The sequence below is a fragment of the Pleurodeles waltl genome, chromosome 2_2 (genome assembly GCF_031143425.1).
Source record: "Pleurodeles waltl isolate 20211129_DDA chromosome 2_2, aPleWal1.hap1.20221129, whole genome shotgun sequence".
NCBI classification, from domain to species: domain Eukaryota; kingdom Metazoa; phylum Chordata; class Amphibia; order Caudata; family Salamandridae; genus Pleurodeles; species Pleurodeles waltl.
In genome coordinates, this window is record NC_090439.1 from 682,816,578 (window position 1) to 682,830,960 (window position 14,383).

Genomic DNA, 14,383 nt, shown 5'->3' on the forward strand with positions numbered 1-14,383 from the left:
GAGCCACATGGAGTCGAGTGGGGATGGGTATATGGAATAAAAAAAGCACATATGGGAGAGAGCTGGAAAAGACATGCTCTCTCATTTAGTGCTTAACCAAAATGAAAGAATTAATTCCTAAAAGTGAGAAGTGAAACAGCACAAGTCAGCCAATCAAGTGTATGGTAAAGGGACAAACACAAGATGAACAAGGTGGGAAAGGGACAAGCACAAGATAGATAAGGTGGGACAGGGATAGCCACTGAATAAGAAGCAAGCAGATAAGAGTGACAAAGACAACTAACGGTAAGCAATAGGCAGGCTGTAAGGCTAGTGCAAGTTCATGGTAAGCCCACAACAGGTTTTTTGCAACCAGACAGCCTATACTGTGTGGTAGGCAAAATCTTAAAAGAAATATCAACCTCATAGGCACATGATGACACCTGGAAGAGAACAGAACAATGACATACGTTTCAACAGATTCAACACAGAAAGGTCCGGGGAGAAAGCATTTTTAGCATATTACTGCAAAGAAGAACGAAAGAACCAGGGTTACTGAGCTATACACAAAGGCACAGAAACAGCCACGACTAACATATCAAGGCCTTTCCCCGAGAGTAATGGACAAATCTAATAATCGGGAGAAGGAGGATAAATATCCCTGTATTACTAGCCAAGAAAGAACAGACACTAAAACAAGTTTGTCTTATTATGTACAAAGCTAGAGTACCCATATTCAGGATAAGGAAGTGATGTTAAACTGGGAGTAAATTTGATGAGGAAGATGTACAAAGTGGTAATGGCTCAGACAACCAAAACTATAGGTCAACCGATTTCAGAGCACCAAGAGCCACAAAAAGGAACTGGATGGATGACCAATGAACTCTCCATAGAAGTGACATCCAAAGCAATACCTTTCCCGGTCTACGCAAGTGCACCCAGGTGTTTAGTTAGAATATTGGCATGGCTCACTAGAGTATCATCCAAGATAGAGACAGATGTTTGGAAGTCGTTATACGATTCTAAAGTGGTTTTCCAGACAATCTTGCCCATCTGCTGAAGAGATATTGGAAGTGGCCAAACCGTAGTATGTGACTTACAATGGTAGCCATTGCCTATAAAGAGACCACATACTATGGTTATAGAGCAAATCAAGGAAAATTATCAATTGAAATACATCTACAAAATAAATCATTCAACTTCTGAAAACAATTGATCTGTAAGCTGTCAGAAACCATAAAAAAGACTGTCCGGATGTGACCTGGTTTCAATGTCACGGGCCAGGGACAAGAATTGTGATGGTCATACGCGGATCCCTTAATCGGAGTAGCAGGGTTTCTGGGGCATGGGCATTACTACAATACAATGTATCAAACACTCACAAAAACACATTCATACTGTTAAAATGAGTACAGCAGATGTTCAGGTCCCCACCACTGATAAGAAGAAAAGGTGTGAAAGGAACATACAAAGAGTAAGGCCAGGGACATATGGGAAGAATGCACTCCGATTTACACCAGCCTGACGAGCTTACAGAAAGTGGTTATGGTGATCTGTAGATCAAACTATTTTGGAAAGATAAGAATTATTGATGCAACACCTTCTCCATTAAAGCTGTACAATAAACCTGAATCTACATTTGTTCTATTCTACTGAGGAACTTTAGAGGGTGTAATGCTGGTTTATGTTAGGGGACAACAATAATACATTGGGCCCTGGGTGTCGCTGTTTAAAGTTTTGTTCATCTTGTCTCTGGAGTTTTCAATTTATGAAAAGTTGAAATTACACCATCTGAAGTAAAAATCCCCCCCCCCCCCAAAAAAAAAAAACCACACAAAAAAAAAGCTGTTGGCCATGTTTGTAACACCCATCTTTATTGATTGAGTGCGTAACGAAAAAAAATAATTTGACACTTAAGTGATGAGCCCATTATTAACTAATAACATTTCATGATACCAAGGCAAAGATAACGGAGCATCACTATGCTCTGTGAAGTACATTAGCTGCATTCCATACCTGAAGATCAGCGTAAGGAGGAGACTTAAGATTCCATATTAAACACGCATTTGCAATGCAATGGGTCTCGCCTTTGCTTGAGTTAGAGCTATTTGCATTGTAAATTCCTAACTGGACGTTTCTTAACACAAATTGAAAATGAAAAGTAAAACAGTTTACATAAGTGAGCCAATTCAAAGGGCCACAGACGCCATGAGCATGAGCACAAAGGAGACACAAAAGGGAAAAAGTTTGCTCGCAGTCAAACGTACAATTATCTTTTTAACAGAGTCAATGGCCAAGGTGGTAACAAAACCTCCAAGGAGGGACAAACGTAAAGCATTTACCAATGATAAAGAATTGTTGAAAGGTAAGCCCACAAACAGGTGAAAGTGATGGGTGTGTGGTTAAAAGCCCAGATAGATTACAACACGTCAGAGCGCTTGCGCGCTCAACCTAACAATAGGTGCATCTCATCATGGACAGTGTAATTGCAGTTATAATTTTAAGATGGAGCACTATTAACATGACGTAGAAGCATCCACAATGTAAAGAAGCTTTACTGCAGTGCTTTCCAGGACCAAGGCAAATATACCTTAGGCAGACTGTAGAAGTGGAGGAGCTACACAATAGGTGCAGCACTGGACTGATGGTGGTTATGCTAAAATTACAACTCTTCTAGAAGAGTGTTTCTAGGTTGAACCATTTGTACCACATCTCCCACATCCTGAAAGGGACAATCCCCCACAAGAGCTTCTACAGAATACATAATACTCCTGCCCCTCTCTTCATTGCAGCAAGGCTCTTGTGAACGCTAAACGAAGCACAAACATCTGTTTTTGGCACAAAAGAGGTCAAGTAAATCTCTTTGTGCTGTAGTAACTGAATACATTAAAACATTTAAAAAGCAGCTCTTTAAAGGAGGTGGTTGAACAGTGATAAGCAGACAGGCAGGAAAAACGCTGAGAAAGAACGTTTTTAAAACTTCAGCCCATTATCAGTCCATGATGCCTCTGAAGCAGAATATGGCATGAAGGTGTTGTTTTTCATGAATATTCATACTCTTTCTTCCTAGAGCACTATCTGCATCTCATTGATTAGGGGTGACAACGTTTCCTGTTGCAGACCGGTTTGTTGAAATTAGGTGTTTCCTGCTAGGCAGGACACATTTCTATAACTTTAGTCCTCTTTACATTTATCAGGTTTGGTCTAGAGATTGCTTTAGCTGTATCGCCAACTAAATAAATAAAGAAGGAAAGGGACTCTCAGCCCGCTATCTTCATCTACTGGTGTGTTCAATTGCCATTTAGTTTGCTTCTGCCCATCACACCGTACTGCATCGGACAATGAATCTGCACATTTCAGCCGTTTCCTGCCTGTCAATGAGGGAACTTTCCAGATGACATGTGCACAGCTGCATGAAAAGGAGTGCCTGGCCTGGTAGGCTTAGTCCTTTATTAGTTCACAGTCTACCAGACTGCACCGCTGATTGGTTTGCTAAAGACATCCTGGAGACTTTCTGAAAGTTGGCCTAGGAATGCATTCCTCCCGTTGATAACCATTGGCTTTGTGGTATGTAACTCGCATTTTCTGGCATTCTATTTGCTGGCTTTATTTGCTTTAGACTCTCCAGGTTCAGTTCACTCCTCCAATTGTCTAAACCATGTTTACTGTATTCTTCGATGAACTCCTTTTCTGTAAGCATGTCCTTAAATCTAGTTAATATCTTTTCACATTTGCTATGCATTCAAAGACCGAGGTAAAATGTAAGGCACTGCCTTACGTGGCTGCTTGTTTACTTTTCTTTGTCCAAATTCAAAGTGAGAGGATTTATGTGACAATCTTGCTGGAGACTGGTGGTAGAAAAGAGGTTTTTTTTTTCCCTACCACACAACATTTAAATGAACTGTGTAAGTATTTCAGAATATATCAGAATTAGGAACACAAGATTTTTTTGTTAATTCTGAAGCACTTCCACATGATAAATACAAATCATTACACTAAGTGATGCAAATTCCACAATATTTTGTTTGCTCACTGTATAGTTTTATTAATAAAACTGTATGTCCATGCAAATATAATGGTTATTTCAATTGAAAATGTGTTATCTGCAATGACAGTGCACTACTATACCATACATACTTCGCTCTACGCCACTCCCCTCTACTCTGCCCCACTTGATGTCACTGCATTCTGAACCACTCCCACTCTAAGCCACTTCATGTTACGCATCTCTACTATACCCGCTACCACTCTACTCTGTACCAATGCATTTTGTCACTCTACACCACTGCACTCTTTGCCACTGCACTCTACACCTCTCCAGTCTAAGCCAAAATAATCTACTCTGCACAACTCCACTCTACACCACTGCACTCTATTCCCTTAGACTCTACATCAATGCACTTTACTCTGTAACACTCAAGTCTATGCCCCTGAACTCTGCATCAGTCTACTGTACACCACTGTAGTCTACTCTGCACTCTATGCCACCGCACTTTACACCACTTTACTCTACACCATTACACTCGATGCTACTCTATGCAACCGCACTCTACCATGAACCACTCCACGCTTCACTCTACTTTGAAACGATCTACTCTATGCCACTCTACTCTTAACCACTGCACTCTATGCAAATGCATTCCACACAACTGCACTCTACTCTGCCTCACTGTACTCTAAAGTATTGCTCTCTACACCACTGCACTCTGAAACTCTGCTCTGCAACACTGCACTCTCCTCCACGGAACTCTATGCCACGCTACTCTGCACTACTCCACTCTATGCCACTGCACTCTACCGCAGTATACTCTGCACCCTTCAACATTATTATACTCTACACCACTCCATGCTATTCTAATCTGCACCTGTAGGGATTGAAATTGCAAGTATTCAGGCCCTATTATAGTTGTAGCCCTGGCATAATTAGAGAGGCCATTATCAGAGCTCTTACATAATGAGACTGAGCCCATAATTTGTCACCGCACTACATGGCACCAAAGGGACAAGTAGATTTTTTTTTTTTTTTACAGGACAAGTAGATTTCAGAGGCAACCTGTCCCATGGACAAGTCGATATTGTAATAAATTCAACACCCCTGCTGCACATAAGAATATTCATGTTTAAAGTATTAACTCAACAAAACCAAAATGCAGTCTAAAGCTTCAGTGTATTTGCTCCTCTGTATATTGGATAATGTATATACTTTTAATGGCTAAAGAACCAGTGTAGCAGTGGTGTAACGCAAAATGATGCCCCCCCCCCCCTTCATATTGTGAGCAGGGGCCCCAGAATCTCCCATACCCCACAAATATTCACCAATATTGGGCAGAGCATTCATCGGCGTTGGGCGATTGAGCTGAAGGATTTGGGGGCCCTGAAGGGTTGCGCAGAGGGGCTTGTGTTACACCCCTTCAGTGAAGCTGAAAATGTTTATGAACCAAAAAAGGCAACTGCGAGTCCATTGATGTAATTACTTCAGTCCGAGTATATCGTATTAAAAACATCTTACTCAAACATACACGCAGACAATAAATTGAATGATTCCTTCTGCCCATGATCAAAATACAAATGAAGCTGTAGGTTTCAGTTGCCCACCACCATACTAAAAAGAAAAATCAAAAGCAAGATCATTAAACGTTGCCCATGGAAGCCTCAGAGATTAGATGCAGAAATGAAGAAGAAGGGATTACTCTGAATTTGGAATTCTAGATTACAATCCCCGATAAGAGTCAGCATAACAAATATGAAAATAAAGAGTTAACACCATGCTGCCATTTGCTAAAGATGGTTTTAAAGAATAGAACGTATTTGTTAGAGGAGTGCACAATTTCAGTGGAATGCAAGAAGGAGAATGAGAGAAGTCTGAAGGGGTTGAGTAGGTTTCCAATATCCTACCTTGAAGTGTCTCTGATAAGTTATATCGGAAATCCTTTGCTTTGGCTGCATGCACAATAAAAACAAAAACAATATTTTCGAATTGTTATGACTTAACACGGTCAAATACGATGCAAAATACAACAATATAAAGTAGGAAACATATGCTATATATATTTGAAGCCTGGAACCTAACACACCATTTGAGAATACGTCAGATCTAGTATCTAATAGTATTTCTGCTTGTGAGAAAACGTTACCTACCATCAAATAAATCCATGATTCTATTGCAACGCGCATAAACTTGCACCAACATTGTTCAGCGTGCAACTAGCGTTGACGATGCACCTTCAGTTCCAACTTTAATGAAATCAGCTCATGTGATGTAGCCTCGCTGATACATTTCTTCAAACCGGCTATGGGAGATGGCCCGCAGCCACTAAATGTGGTTATTTGGGCTCTTGTAGTTTAAATAAATACAAGACAGCGCAAAGCATTTTTCTTCCTTATAACGAAAGCGTATTGGCATCTATGTAGGAGAAACTGTCAGGTACATACATGTGCATTGGTTTCCGCATCAATGTACGTTTTTGTTTTATATTTTCTATTTAAAAAGAAATTAACGACTGAATTCCTTTGGCAACTATGTGTTTAACTTGCTAGGAAAATCCTAAATTATTTACCATGACTAGTCTGTGTCTAACAATGGAGACATTAAACCCCCTGTAATATAATGAGTGCACGAACTCCTAGATGTATTCTCCCCGCCTTTCGAGGGGAACTGATGAATCGAAGGATGGTTTTAACACATATCGACCCACTTATCCGTTAACTCCACCATAATGAAGTTAGTATGAGCTAAGGCTATTCTATGCGTGCTCATCTGGGTTACAGTGGTTCCTCTTTGTTATCCAAGACTTCCCCTGGTAATGACGGTCTGCAGCACTCATGCTACACGAATGAAAAGGATTTTTTTCTGTTGCTACGATTTCTATTTCTTTTTCTCAACTTGAAAAGAAAGCAAAAATTAATTTTACAAGTAGCACGGTTTTTGATACACAATGTGAGAACAGTTATCCCTTACTTATGTCCTCAATAATACGCTACACATTTGTGGACTAGTTGCTGCCATCTAAGTAAATTACTGTTTGCATGAAAAATATTTTTCTCTAGGTCAGGAAATCTTAGCTTTTCCAATGAGAAATGTTTCTCTTGGCACAATGGAAGTGTCACATACGGTGGTCACGGTAAAAAGCCATATCCTAACAACAAAATAACGACTCCCTAGGACCATGTCCAACGCAAATGTCAGTAATTACCAATGGCTCAAGAGGTTATAGATTTTGACCTATAATATGGATATGAGGAGGTGAAAAGGACAAGCTACCCCCAAGGGTGATGGGATGCAGCAGGACGAGCAGGATCGAAGCATTGCCAGACTATCACTTGACATGTTCAGATGCATAATATTAAGAAGGGATAAGCAGAAGTGGGGAAGGGTAATAGTCTTAGAGTACGGTGGATGACCAGCACTCTGACTAGAACCTACAGAGGTTTAAAGGTTGTTGCACGAGTACAGCACAAGGAAACAAACCCAGCCACCAATAAAGGCCACTAAAAGCAGTAGGTCCCCCATTAATGGGCGCTTAGACAATGTTCAAGTGACCAGCTACTGAGTTGCACTGGGGAAGCTGCTGCTCGTCTTGTCTGAACAGCTAGCTCTTGCAGTATAAGTTTGGCTTGCGTTCAGCTTAAGACCTAGTAGTTTCCACTTTCACTCAATCCCAGAAAGTTATTTATTGCCCCCCCCCACCTGCCCCAAAAAAAAAAAAAAATGGTGCCCCTGCACAAGCAGATGATCTTCATCAGCAAACAAACTGTATGAAAAAATAATTCCGTTTCCAAATAGATGTTCTTAATGAGAACCTTAGCTACCAAGGACCAACATTTTCTATGGCCTTTACTTTTACAGACAACCATTTTCACTTGCTATTTTCTAATAACTGCAGAACTAATCCTCTTTTAAATCATATTCTAGAGTATTTGCTTATCTTCGATCACTGCACTTCAGCTGTCTCGCGCTTCTTCATTAATATTTGCAGAAATCCCTTACTTCATCATCATACAGTCATTTTGAATGTTTGGTAGCAAGTGGTATACATACTATTAAGTTTCCCCTTAACAGGGGAGTTTTGTGTAAAAAAAAAAAAAGTGTTAACTTGCCTAAAAAATGTGCACCATTTGAGCTTACAATATTTGTCAACTTCATCCGAAATGATCATTGCAGATAAACACAACTTTCTTAGATAAATCATTGTGCATCCTGAATTATCAGTCAATACCTCAGACTCGGTTAGCACTTCTGGCAATCTCAAACACACTGCCCAAAATGAGACCATCAATATTATCAGGTAATGACTTCAAAATGAATAGAACTCGTAAAGAAAGCAATATTCACAAATGTGAATGCCACAAGCTCGTATGTTTGTTGAGCCCATCAATACAACGCTACGGTAGACAATAAAAATGTGTTGAGGCAAAAGTTCTCCCTGAAAATTAAGGATCGTAGTAAACAATATATAGTCCAGAACAAAGGACTCATTTATCATCTGCATGGTAATGGCTGCTGGATTAGCCGTATACTCCAACAAGTGCTCTATGCCCAGACAGCAGTACTGAAACCGCATAACACATGAATGGTAACTAAGACTGAAGTGGGGCACATTTCCTCAAGAGAGCAGAGGGCAGCTGATTAAAGTAACATTTTAGAGACTAGGAACAGCAAACGCAAACAGCATGTGGGTGTGCTTTTCCAGGACACACTGATCCTACAAGCAATTTACTGTAACCTATAGAGTAAATGTTATAGCAACGACTTAAAACAAATTCCCTTCAGGTTAGCATTATTAAATTAAATGTTTGATAAGGACATACTCTTAACAAGACAGTAGTTTTAAATCACTGAAAGGAATTACCGTCAACTAAAGCACCAATCTGTAAAATGTGTAGTACTTTGGGTAAATTTAAGGGTTTTGAAAGGGTGCTAAGAAGATGGATGTTATTATTAGGAGTGTATCTCGCCCCTCTCTTCTCACCCAAACCACACCCTCCTCCCACTCTTCCCCCCACGGTGCAGGAAGATTCAGGCAGATTGTGAACATCCTTATGGGAATGGCCTCTGATTATTCACAATTGTAGTCATAGCAATGCTGTTGTACCTTTTCAGATGGAGGCCTGCATATTTGCGGCAACCTTGCTATCCATCTGCATGCACTGCAATTTACTACCAGATAGCATAAAGATTTCTTTTAGGGTGCTCATTTTCACTTGTTCACACTCACCTTTGTCAGCGGGTCTGGATTTCTTATCCAAAGATAACACAATCACGCTTTTGTCTAAATCTGCTGCCAGCACTTCTTGTAATTTGTTTTGCAATTTTGTTTTACTTTTAGGGCTCAAAACAGACAGGAACTGATTTAGTTTGTTTTTATCAATAGTCGCACCATAGAATGAAAATGTCACTTACCCAGTGTACATCTGTTCGTGGCATCAGTCGCAGTAGATTCGCATGTTCTGCAATAGCTCGCCATCTGGTGTTGGGCCGGAGTGTTACAAGTTGTTTTTCTTCGAAGAAGTCTTTCGAGTCACGGGACCGAGTGACTCCTCCTTTTGTCTCCATTGCGCATGGGCGTCGACTCTATCCTCGATTGTTTTTCCCCGCAGAGGGTGAGGTAGGAGTTGAATTGTAGTAATAGTGCCCATGCAATGGAGTGACTAAGTATGCACCTATTTAAGGTTGAGATGATACATATATAATTAATTGAAGGTAACTTCCAAACTGCTACAGGCTCCCGGGGAGGCGGGTGGGCACATGCGAATCTACTGCGACTGATGCCACGAACAGATGTACACTGGGTAAGTGACATTTTCAGTTCGATGGCATCTGTCGCTGTAGATACGCATGTTCTGCATAGACTAGAAAGCAGTTATTTCCCCAAAAGCGGTGGATCAGCCTGTAGGAGTGGAAGTAGTCTGAAATAATGTTCTTAATACAGCTTGCCCTACTGTGGCTTGTTGTGCGGATAACACGTCTACACAGTAGTGCTTGGTGAATGTGTGAGGCGTAGACCATGTGGCTGCCTTACATATTTCATGCATTGGGATGTTTCCTAGAAAGGCCATGGTAGCACCTTTCTTTCTGGTTGAGTGTGCCCTTGGTGTAATGGGCAGCTGTCGTTTAGCTTTAAGGTAGCAGATTTGGATGCATTTAACTATCCATCTGGCTATACCTTGTTTTGAAATTGGGTTTCCTGCATGAGGTTTTTGAAATGCAATAAAGAGTTGTTTAGTCTTTCTGATGTTTTTTGTTCTGTCAATGTAATACATTAATGCTCTTTTGACATCTAATGTATGTAGTGCCCTTTCAGCTACGGTATCTGGCTGTGGAAAGAACACTGGAAGTTCCACTGTTTGATTTAGATGGAACGGTGAAATAACCTTTGGCAAAAATTTAGGATTGGTCCTTAGGACGACTTTATTTTTGTGTAGTTGTATAAAAGGTTCCTGTATTGTAAACGCCTGAATCTCGCTTACTCTTCTTAGGGAAGTAATGGCGATGAGAAATGCCACCTTCCAGGTTAGGAATTGTATTTCGCAGGAGTGCATGGGTTCAAAAGGTGGACCCATAAGTCTAGTTAGGACAACATTTAGGTTCCATGAAGGAACAGGTTGTGTTCTTGGTGGTATAATTCTCCTAAGGCCCTCCATGAATGCTTTAATGACTGGTATCTTATATAGGGAAGTTGAATAGGTAGTCTGCAGGTATGCAGATATTGCTGCAAGGTGTATTTTAATGGAAGAGAAAGCTAGGTTAGATTTTTGTAAGTGAAGCAAGTAACCCACTACATGTTCTGGAGTTGTGTGTAATGGTTGTATTTGATTAATATGGCAGTAGCAAACAAACCTCTTCCATTTACTTGCATAACAGTGCCTGGTGGATGGCCTTCTGGCTTGTTTTATGACTTCCATACATTCTTGGGTAAGTTGTAAGTGCCCAAATTCTAGGATTTCAGGAGCCAGATTGCTAGATTCAGCGATGCTGGATCTGGGTGTCTGATCTTTTGGTTGTGCTGTGTCAACAGATCTGGCCTGTTGGGCAATTTGATGCAGGGTACCACTGATAGGTCTAGCAGCGTTGTGTACCAGGGTTGCCTTGCCCAAGTTGGTGCTATCAATATGAGTTTGAGTTTGCTTTGACTGAGTTTGTTTACCAGGTAAGGAAGGAGAGGGAGAGGAGGAAAAGCGTAAGCAAATATCCCTGACCAGTTCATCCATAGGGCATTGCCTTGGGATTGTTTGTGTGGGTATCTGGATGCGAAGTTTTGGCATTTTGCGTTCTCCCTTGTCGCAAACAAGTCTATCTGAGGTGTTCCCCAGAGTTTGAAATAAGTGTTCAGAATTTGGGGGTGAATTTCCCATTCGTGGACCTGTTGATGATATCGTGAGAGATTGTCTGCGAGTTGATTTTGGATCCCTGGTATAAACTGTGCTATTAGGCGAATTTGGTTGTGAATTGCCCAATGCCAAATTTTTTGTGCTAGCAGGCTTAACTGCGTGGAGTGCGTCCCCCCCTGCTTGTTTAGATAATACATTGTTGTCATGTTGTCTGTTTTGACGAGAATGTATTTGTGAACTATTATTGGTTGGAAGGCTTTTAGTGCTTGAAAAACTGCTAGAAGTTCTAGGTGATTGATATGCAGTTTTGTTTGATGTACGTTCCATTGTCCTTGTATGCTGTGTTGATCGAGGTGTGCTCCCCACCCTGTCATGGAAGCATCTGTTGTTATTATGTATTGTGGCACTGGGTCTTGGAAAGGCCGCCCCTTGTTTAAATTTATGTTGTTCCACCACAGAAGCGAGAGGTAAGTTTGGCGGTCTATTAACACCAGATCTAGAAGGTGACCCTGTGCTTGAGACCACTGTGATGCTAGGCATTGTTGTAAGGGCCTCATGTGCAGTCTTGCGTTTGGGACAATGGCTATGCATGAAGACATCATGCCTAGGAGTTGTAATACCATCTTTGCCTGTATCTTTTGTGTTGGATACATGCGTTGTATGATGGTGTTGAAATTTAGAATTCTTTGTGGACTTGGAGTGGCTACTCCCTTCGATGTGTCTATTATGGCTCCTAGGTATTGTTGTACCTTGCGCGGCAGAATGTTGGATTTTGTAAAGTTGACGGTGAACCCGAGTTTGAAGAGGGTTTGTATGATCTGATTTGTGTGATTTGAGCACTGTATGAACGAATGGGCCTTGATTAGCCAGTCGTCCAAATATGGGAACACATGTATTTGCTGCCTTCTTATGTGTGCAGCGACTACCGCTAGACATTTGGTAAAGACTCTTGGTGCGGTTGTTAATCCGAAAGGCAGTACCTTGAATTGGTAATGTATTCCTTTGAATACAAACCTTAGGTATTTCCTGTGCGATGGGTGTATTGGTATATGGAAATAAGCATCCTTGAGGTCTAAAGTTGCCATGTAGTCGTGTATTTTTAGCAATGGCAATACTTCTTGTAGTGTGACCATGTGGAAGTGGTCTGATTTGATGAAAGTGTTCACTACTCTGAGGTCTAGGATTGGTCTCAGCGTTTTGTCCTTCTTTGGTATCAGAAAGTACAGTGAGTAAACCCCTGTGTTTATTTGTGTGTTTGGCACTAATTCGATTGCATTCTTTTGCAATAGTGCCTGCACTTCTATCTCCAGGAGATTGGAATGGTGTGTTGTTAAATTTTGTGCTTTTGGTGGTATGTTTGGAGGGAATTGTAGAAATTCTATGCAATAACCATGTTGGATAATTGCTAGAACCCAAGTGTCTGTAGTGATTTTCTCCCATGCTTTGTAATAATGACCTATTCTTCCCCCCACTGGTGTTGTGTGGAGGGGGTGAGTGACATGTGAGTCACTGTTTAGTAGTAGGGGTTTTTGGGCTTTGAAATCTTCCTCTATTTCTAGGGAATTGCCCTCCTCTATATTGTCCCCGAAAACCTCCTCTATACTGTCCCTGGTAGCTGGACGGTGTGGCTTGTGAGGTGCTGGCTTGTGTGTTTTGACCCCGAAATCCCCCTCGAAAGGGCGTTTTACGGAATGTGCTGTAATTCCCTCTGCTCTGCGGGGAGTAGAGTGCGCCCATGGCTTTGGCAGTGTCCGTATCTTTTTTGAGTTTCTCAATCGCTGTGTCCACTTCTGGACCGAACAGTTCTTTTTCATTAAAAGGCATATTGAGAACTGCTTGTTGAATCTCTGGTTTAAATCCAGACGTTCGGAGCCATGCATGCCTTCTGATAGTTACAGATGTATTAATTGTCCGTGCAGCTGTATCTGCAGCGTCCATGGAGGAGCGTATCTGGTTGTTGGAGATGGCCTGTCCCTCCTCAACCACTTGTTTTGCCCTATTTTGTAAGTCCTTGGGCAGATGTTCAATGAGATGTTGCATCTCGTCCCAGTGGGCTCTGTCATAGCGCGCAAGTAGTGCCTGGGAGTTCGCGATGCGCCACTGGTTTGCAGCTTGTGCTGCGACTCTTTTACCAGCTGCATCGAACTTGCGGCTTTCTTTATCTGGGGGTGGTGCATCTCCAGATGTGTGAGAGTTGGCCCTTTTCCTAGCTGCTCCTACAACGACAGAGTCTGGTGGCAGCTGTGTAGTGATGAAAACCGGGTCCGTAGGAGGCGGCTTATACTTTTTTTCTACCCTTGGTGTGATTGCCCTACTTTTAACCGGCTCCTTAAAGATGTCTTTTGCGTGCCGGAGCATACCAGGGAGCATAGGCAGGCTTTGGTATGAGCTGTGGGTGGAGGAGAGTGTGTTGAATAAGAAATCATCCTCGACCTGTTCTGAGTGGAGGCTTACGTGGTGAAATTGTGCTGCTCTAGCCACCACTTGAGAGTACGCGGTGCTGTCTTCTGGTGGAGATGGCTTTGTAGGGTATGTCTCCGGACTGTTATCTGACACTGGGGCGTTGTAAAGGTCCCATGCGTCCTGATCTTGGTCACCCTGGCTCATGGTGGTGTGAGCTGGGGAGTGTGATGGAGTTTGTGCTGGTGAAACGTTAATCACGGGCGGAGGAGAGGGTGGTGGTGTAACTCTTTTCACCACTTTTGGTTGTGGTGTTTGTTCCGTCTGGAACTCCAACCTTCTGTTTCTCCTAATGGGGGGAAGGGTGCTTATTTTTCCTGTCCCCTGCTGAATGAAGATACGCTTTTGCGTATGGTCCACATCAGTTGCTTGTAGCTCTTCCTCAAACCTATGCTTCTGCATTTGGGAGGTTAGCGAGTGCTCTTCTGTATAAGAGCCTGAAGCTGGGTCGCTTGCAGTTTGTTTCGGCATCGAAACTTTGTCTGCGTGTTTTTTCGGCTCCGAGGTGACTTTTTTCCTTTTCGGGGCCAAAACCTCTCGGCGTCGATCTGTTTCGGTGCCGCTGTCTCGGCGTCGAGCCGTGTCCACACCGGCATCTCGGTGTCGAGGCTTGTCT

At 42.0% G+C, this 14,383-nt stretch overlaps 1 protein-coding gene across 5 annotated transcripts in view; it reads right to left on the reverse strand.

The window, feature by feature from the left end:
- ASPH (aspartate beta-hydroxylase) overlaps positions 1–14,383 on the reverse strand; it is a 590,871-nt gene that overhangs the window by 492,158 nt on the left and 84,330 nt on the right. For 3 of the 5 annotated variants that reach the window (XM_069220239.1, XM_069220241.1, XM_069220244.1), the window contains exon 3: positions 5,875–5,919. The exons of the other annotated variants lie outside the window; for them this stretch is intronic. In XM_069220239.1, coding sequence (XP_069076340.1) covers positions 5,875–5,919 — 45 coding nt within the window. The remainder of the gene's footprint in view (positions 1–5,874; positions 5,920–14,383) is intronic. 5 annotated transcript variants of the gene reach the window in all.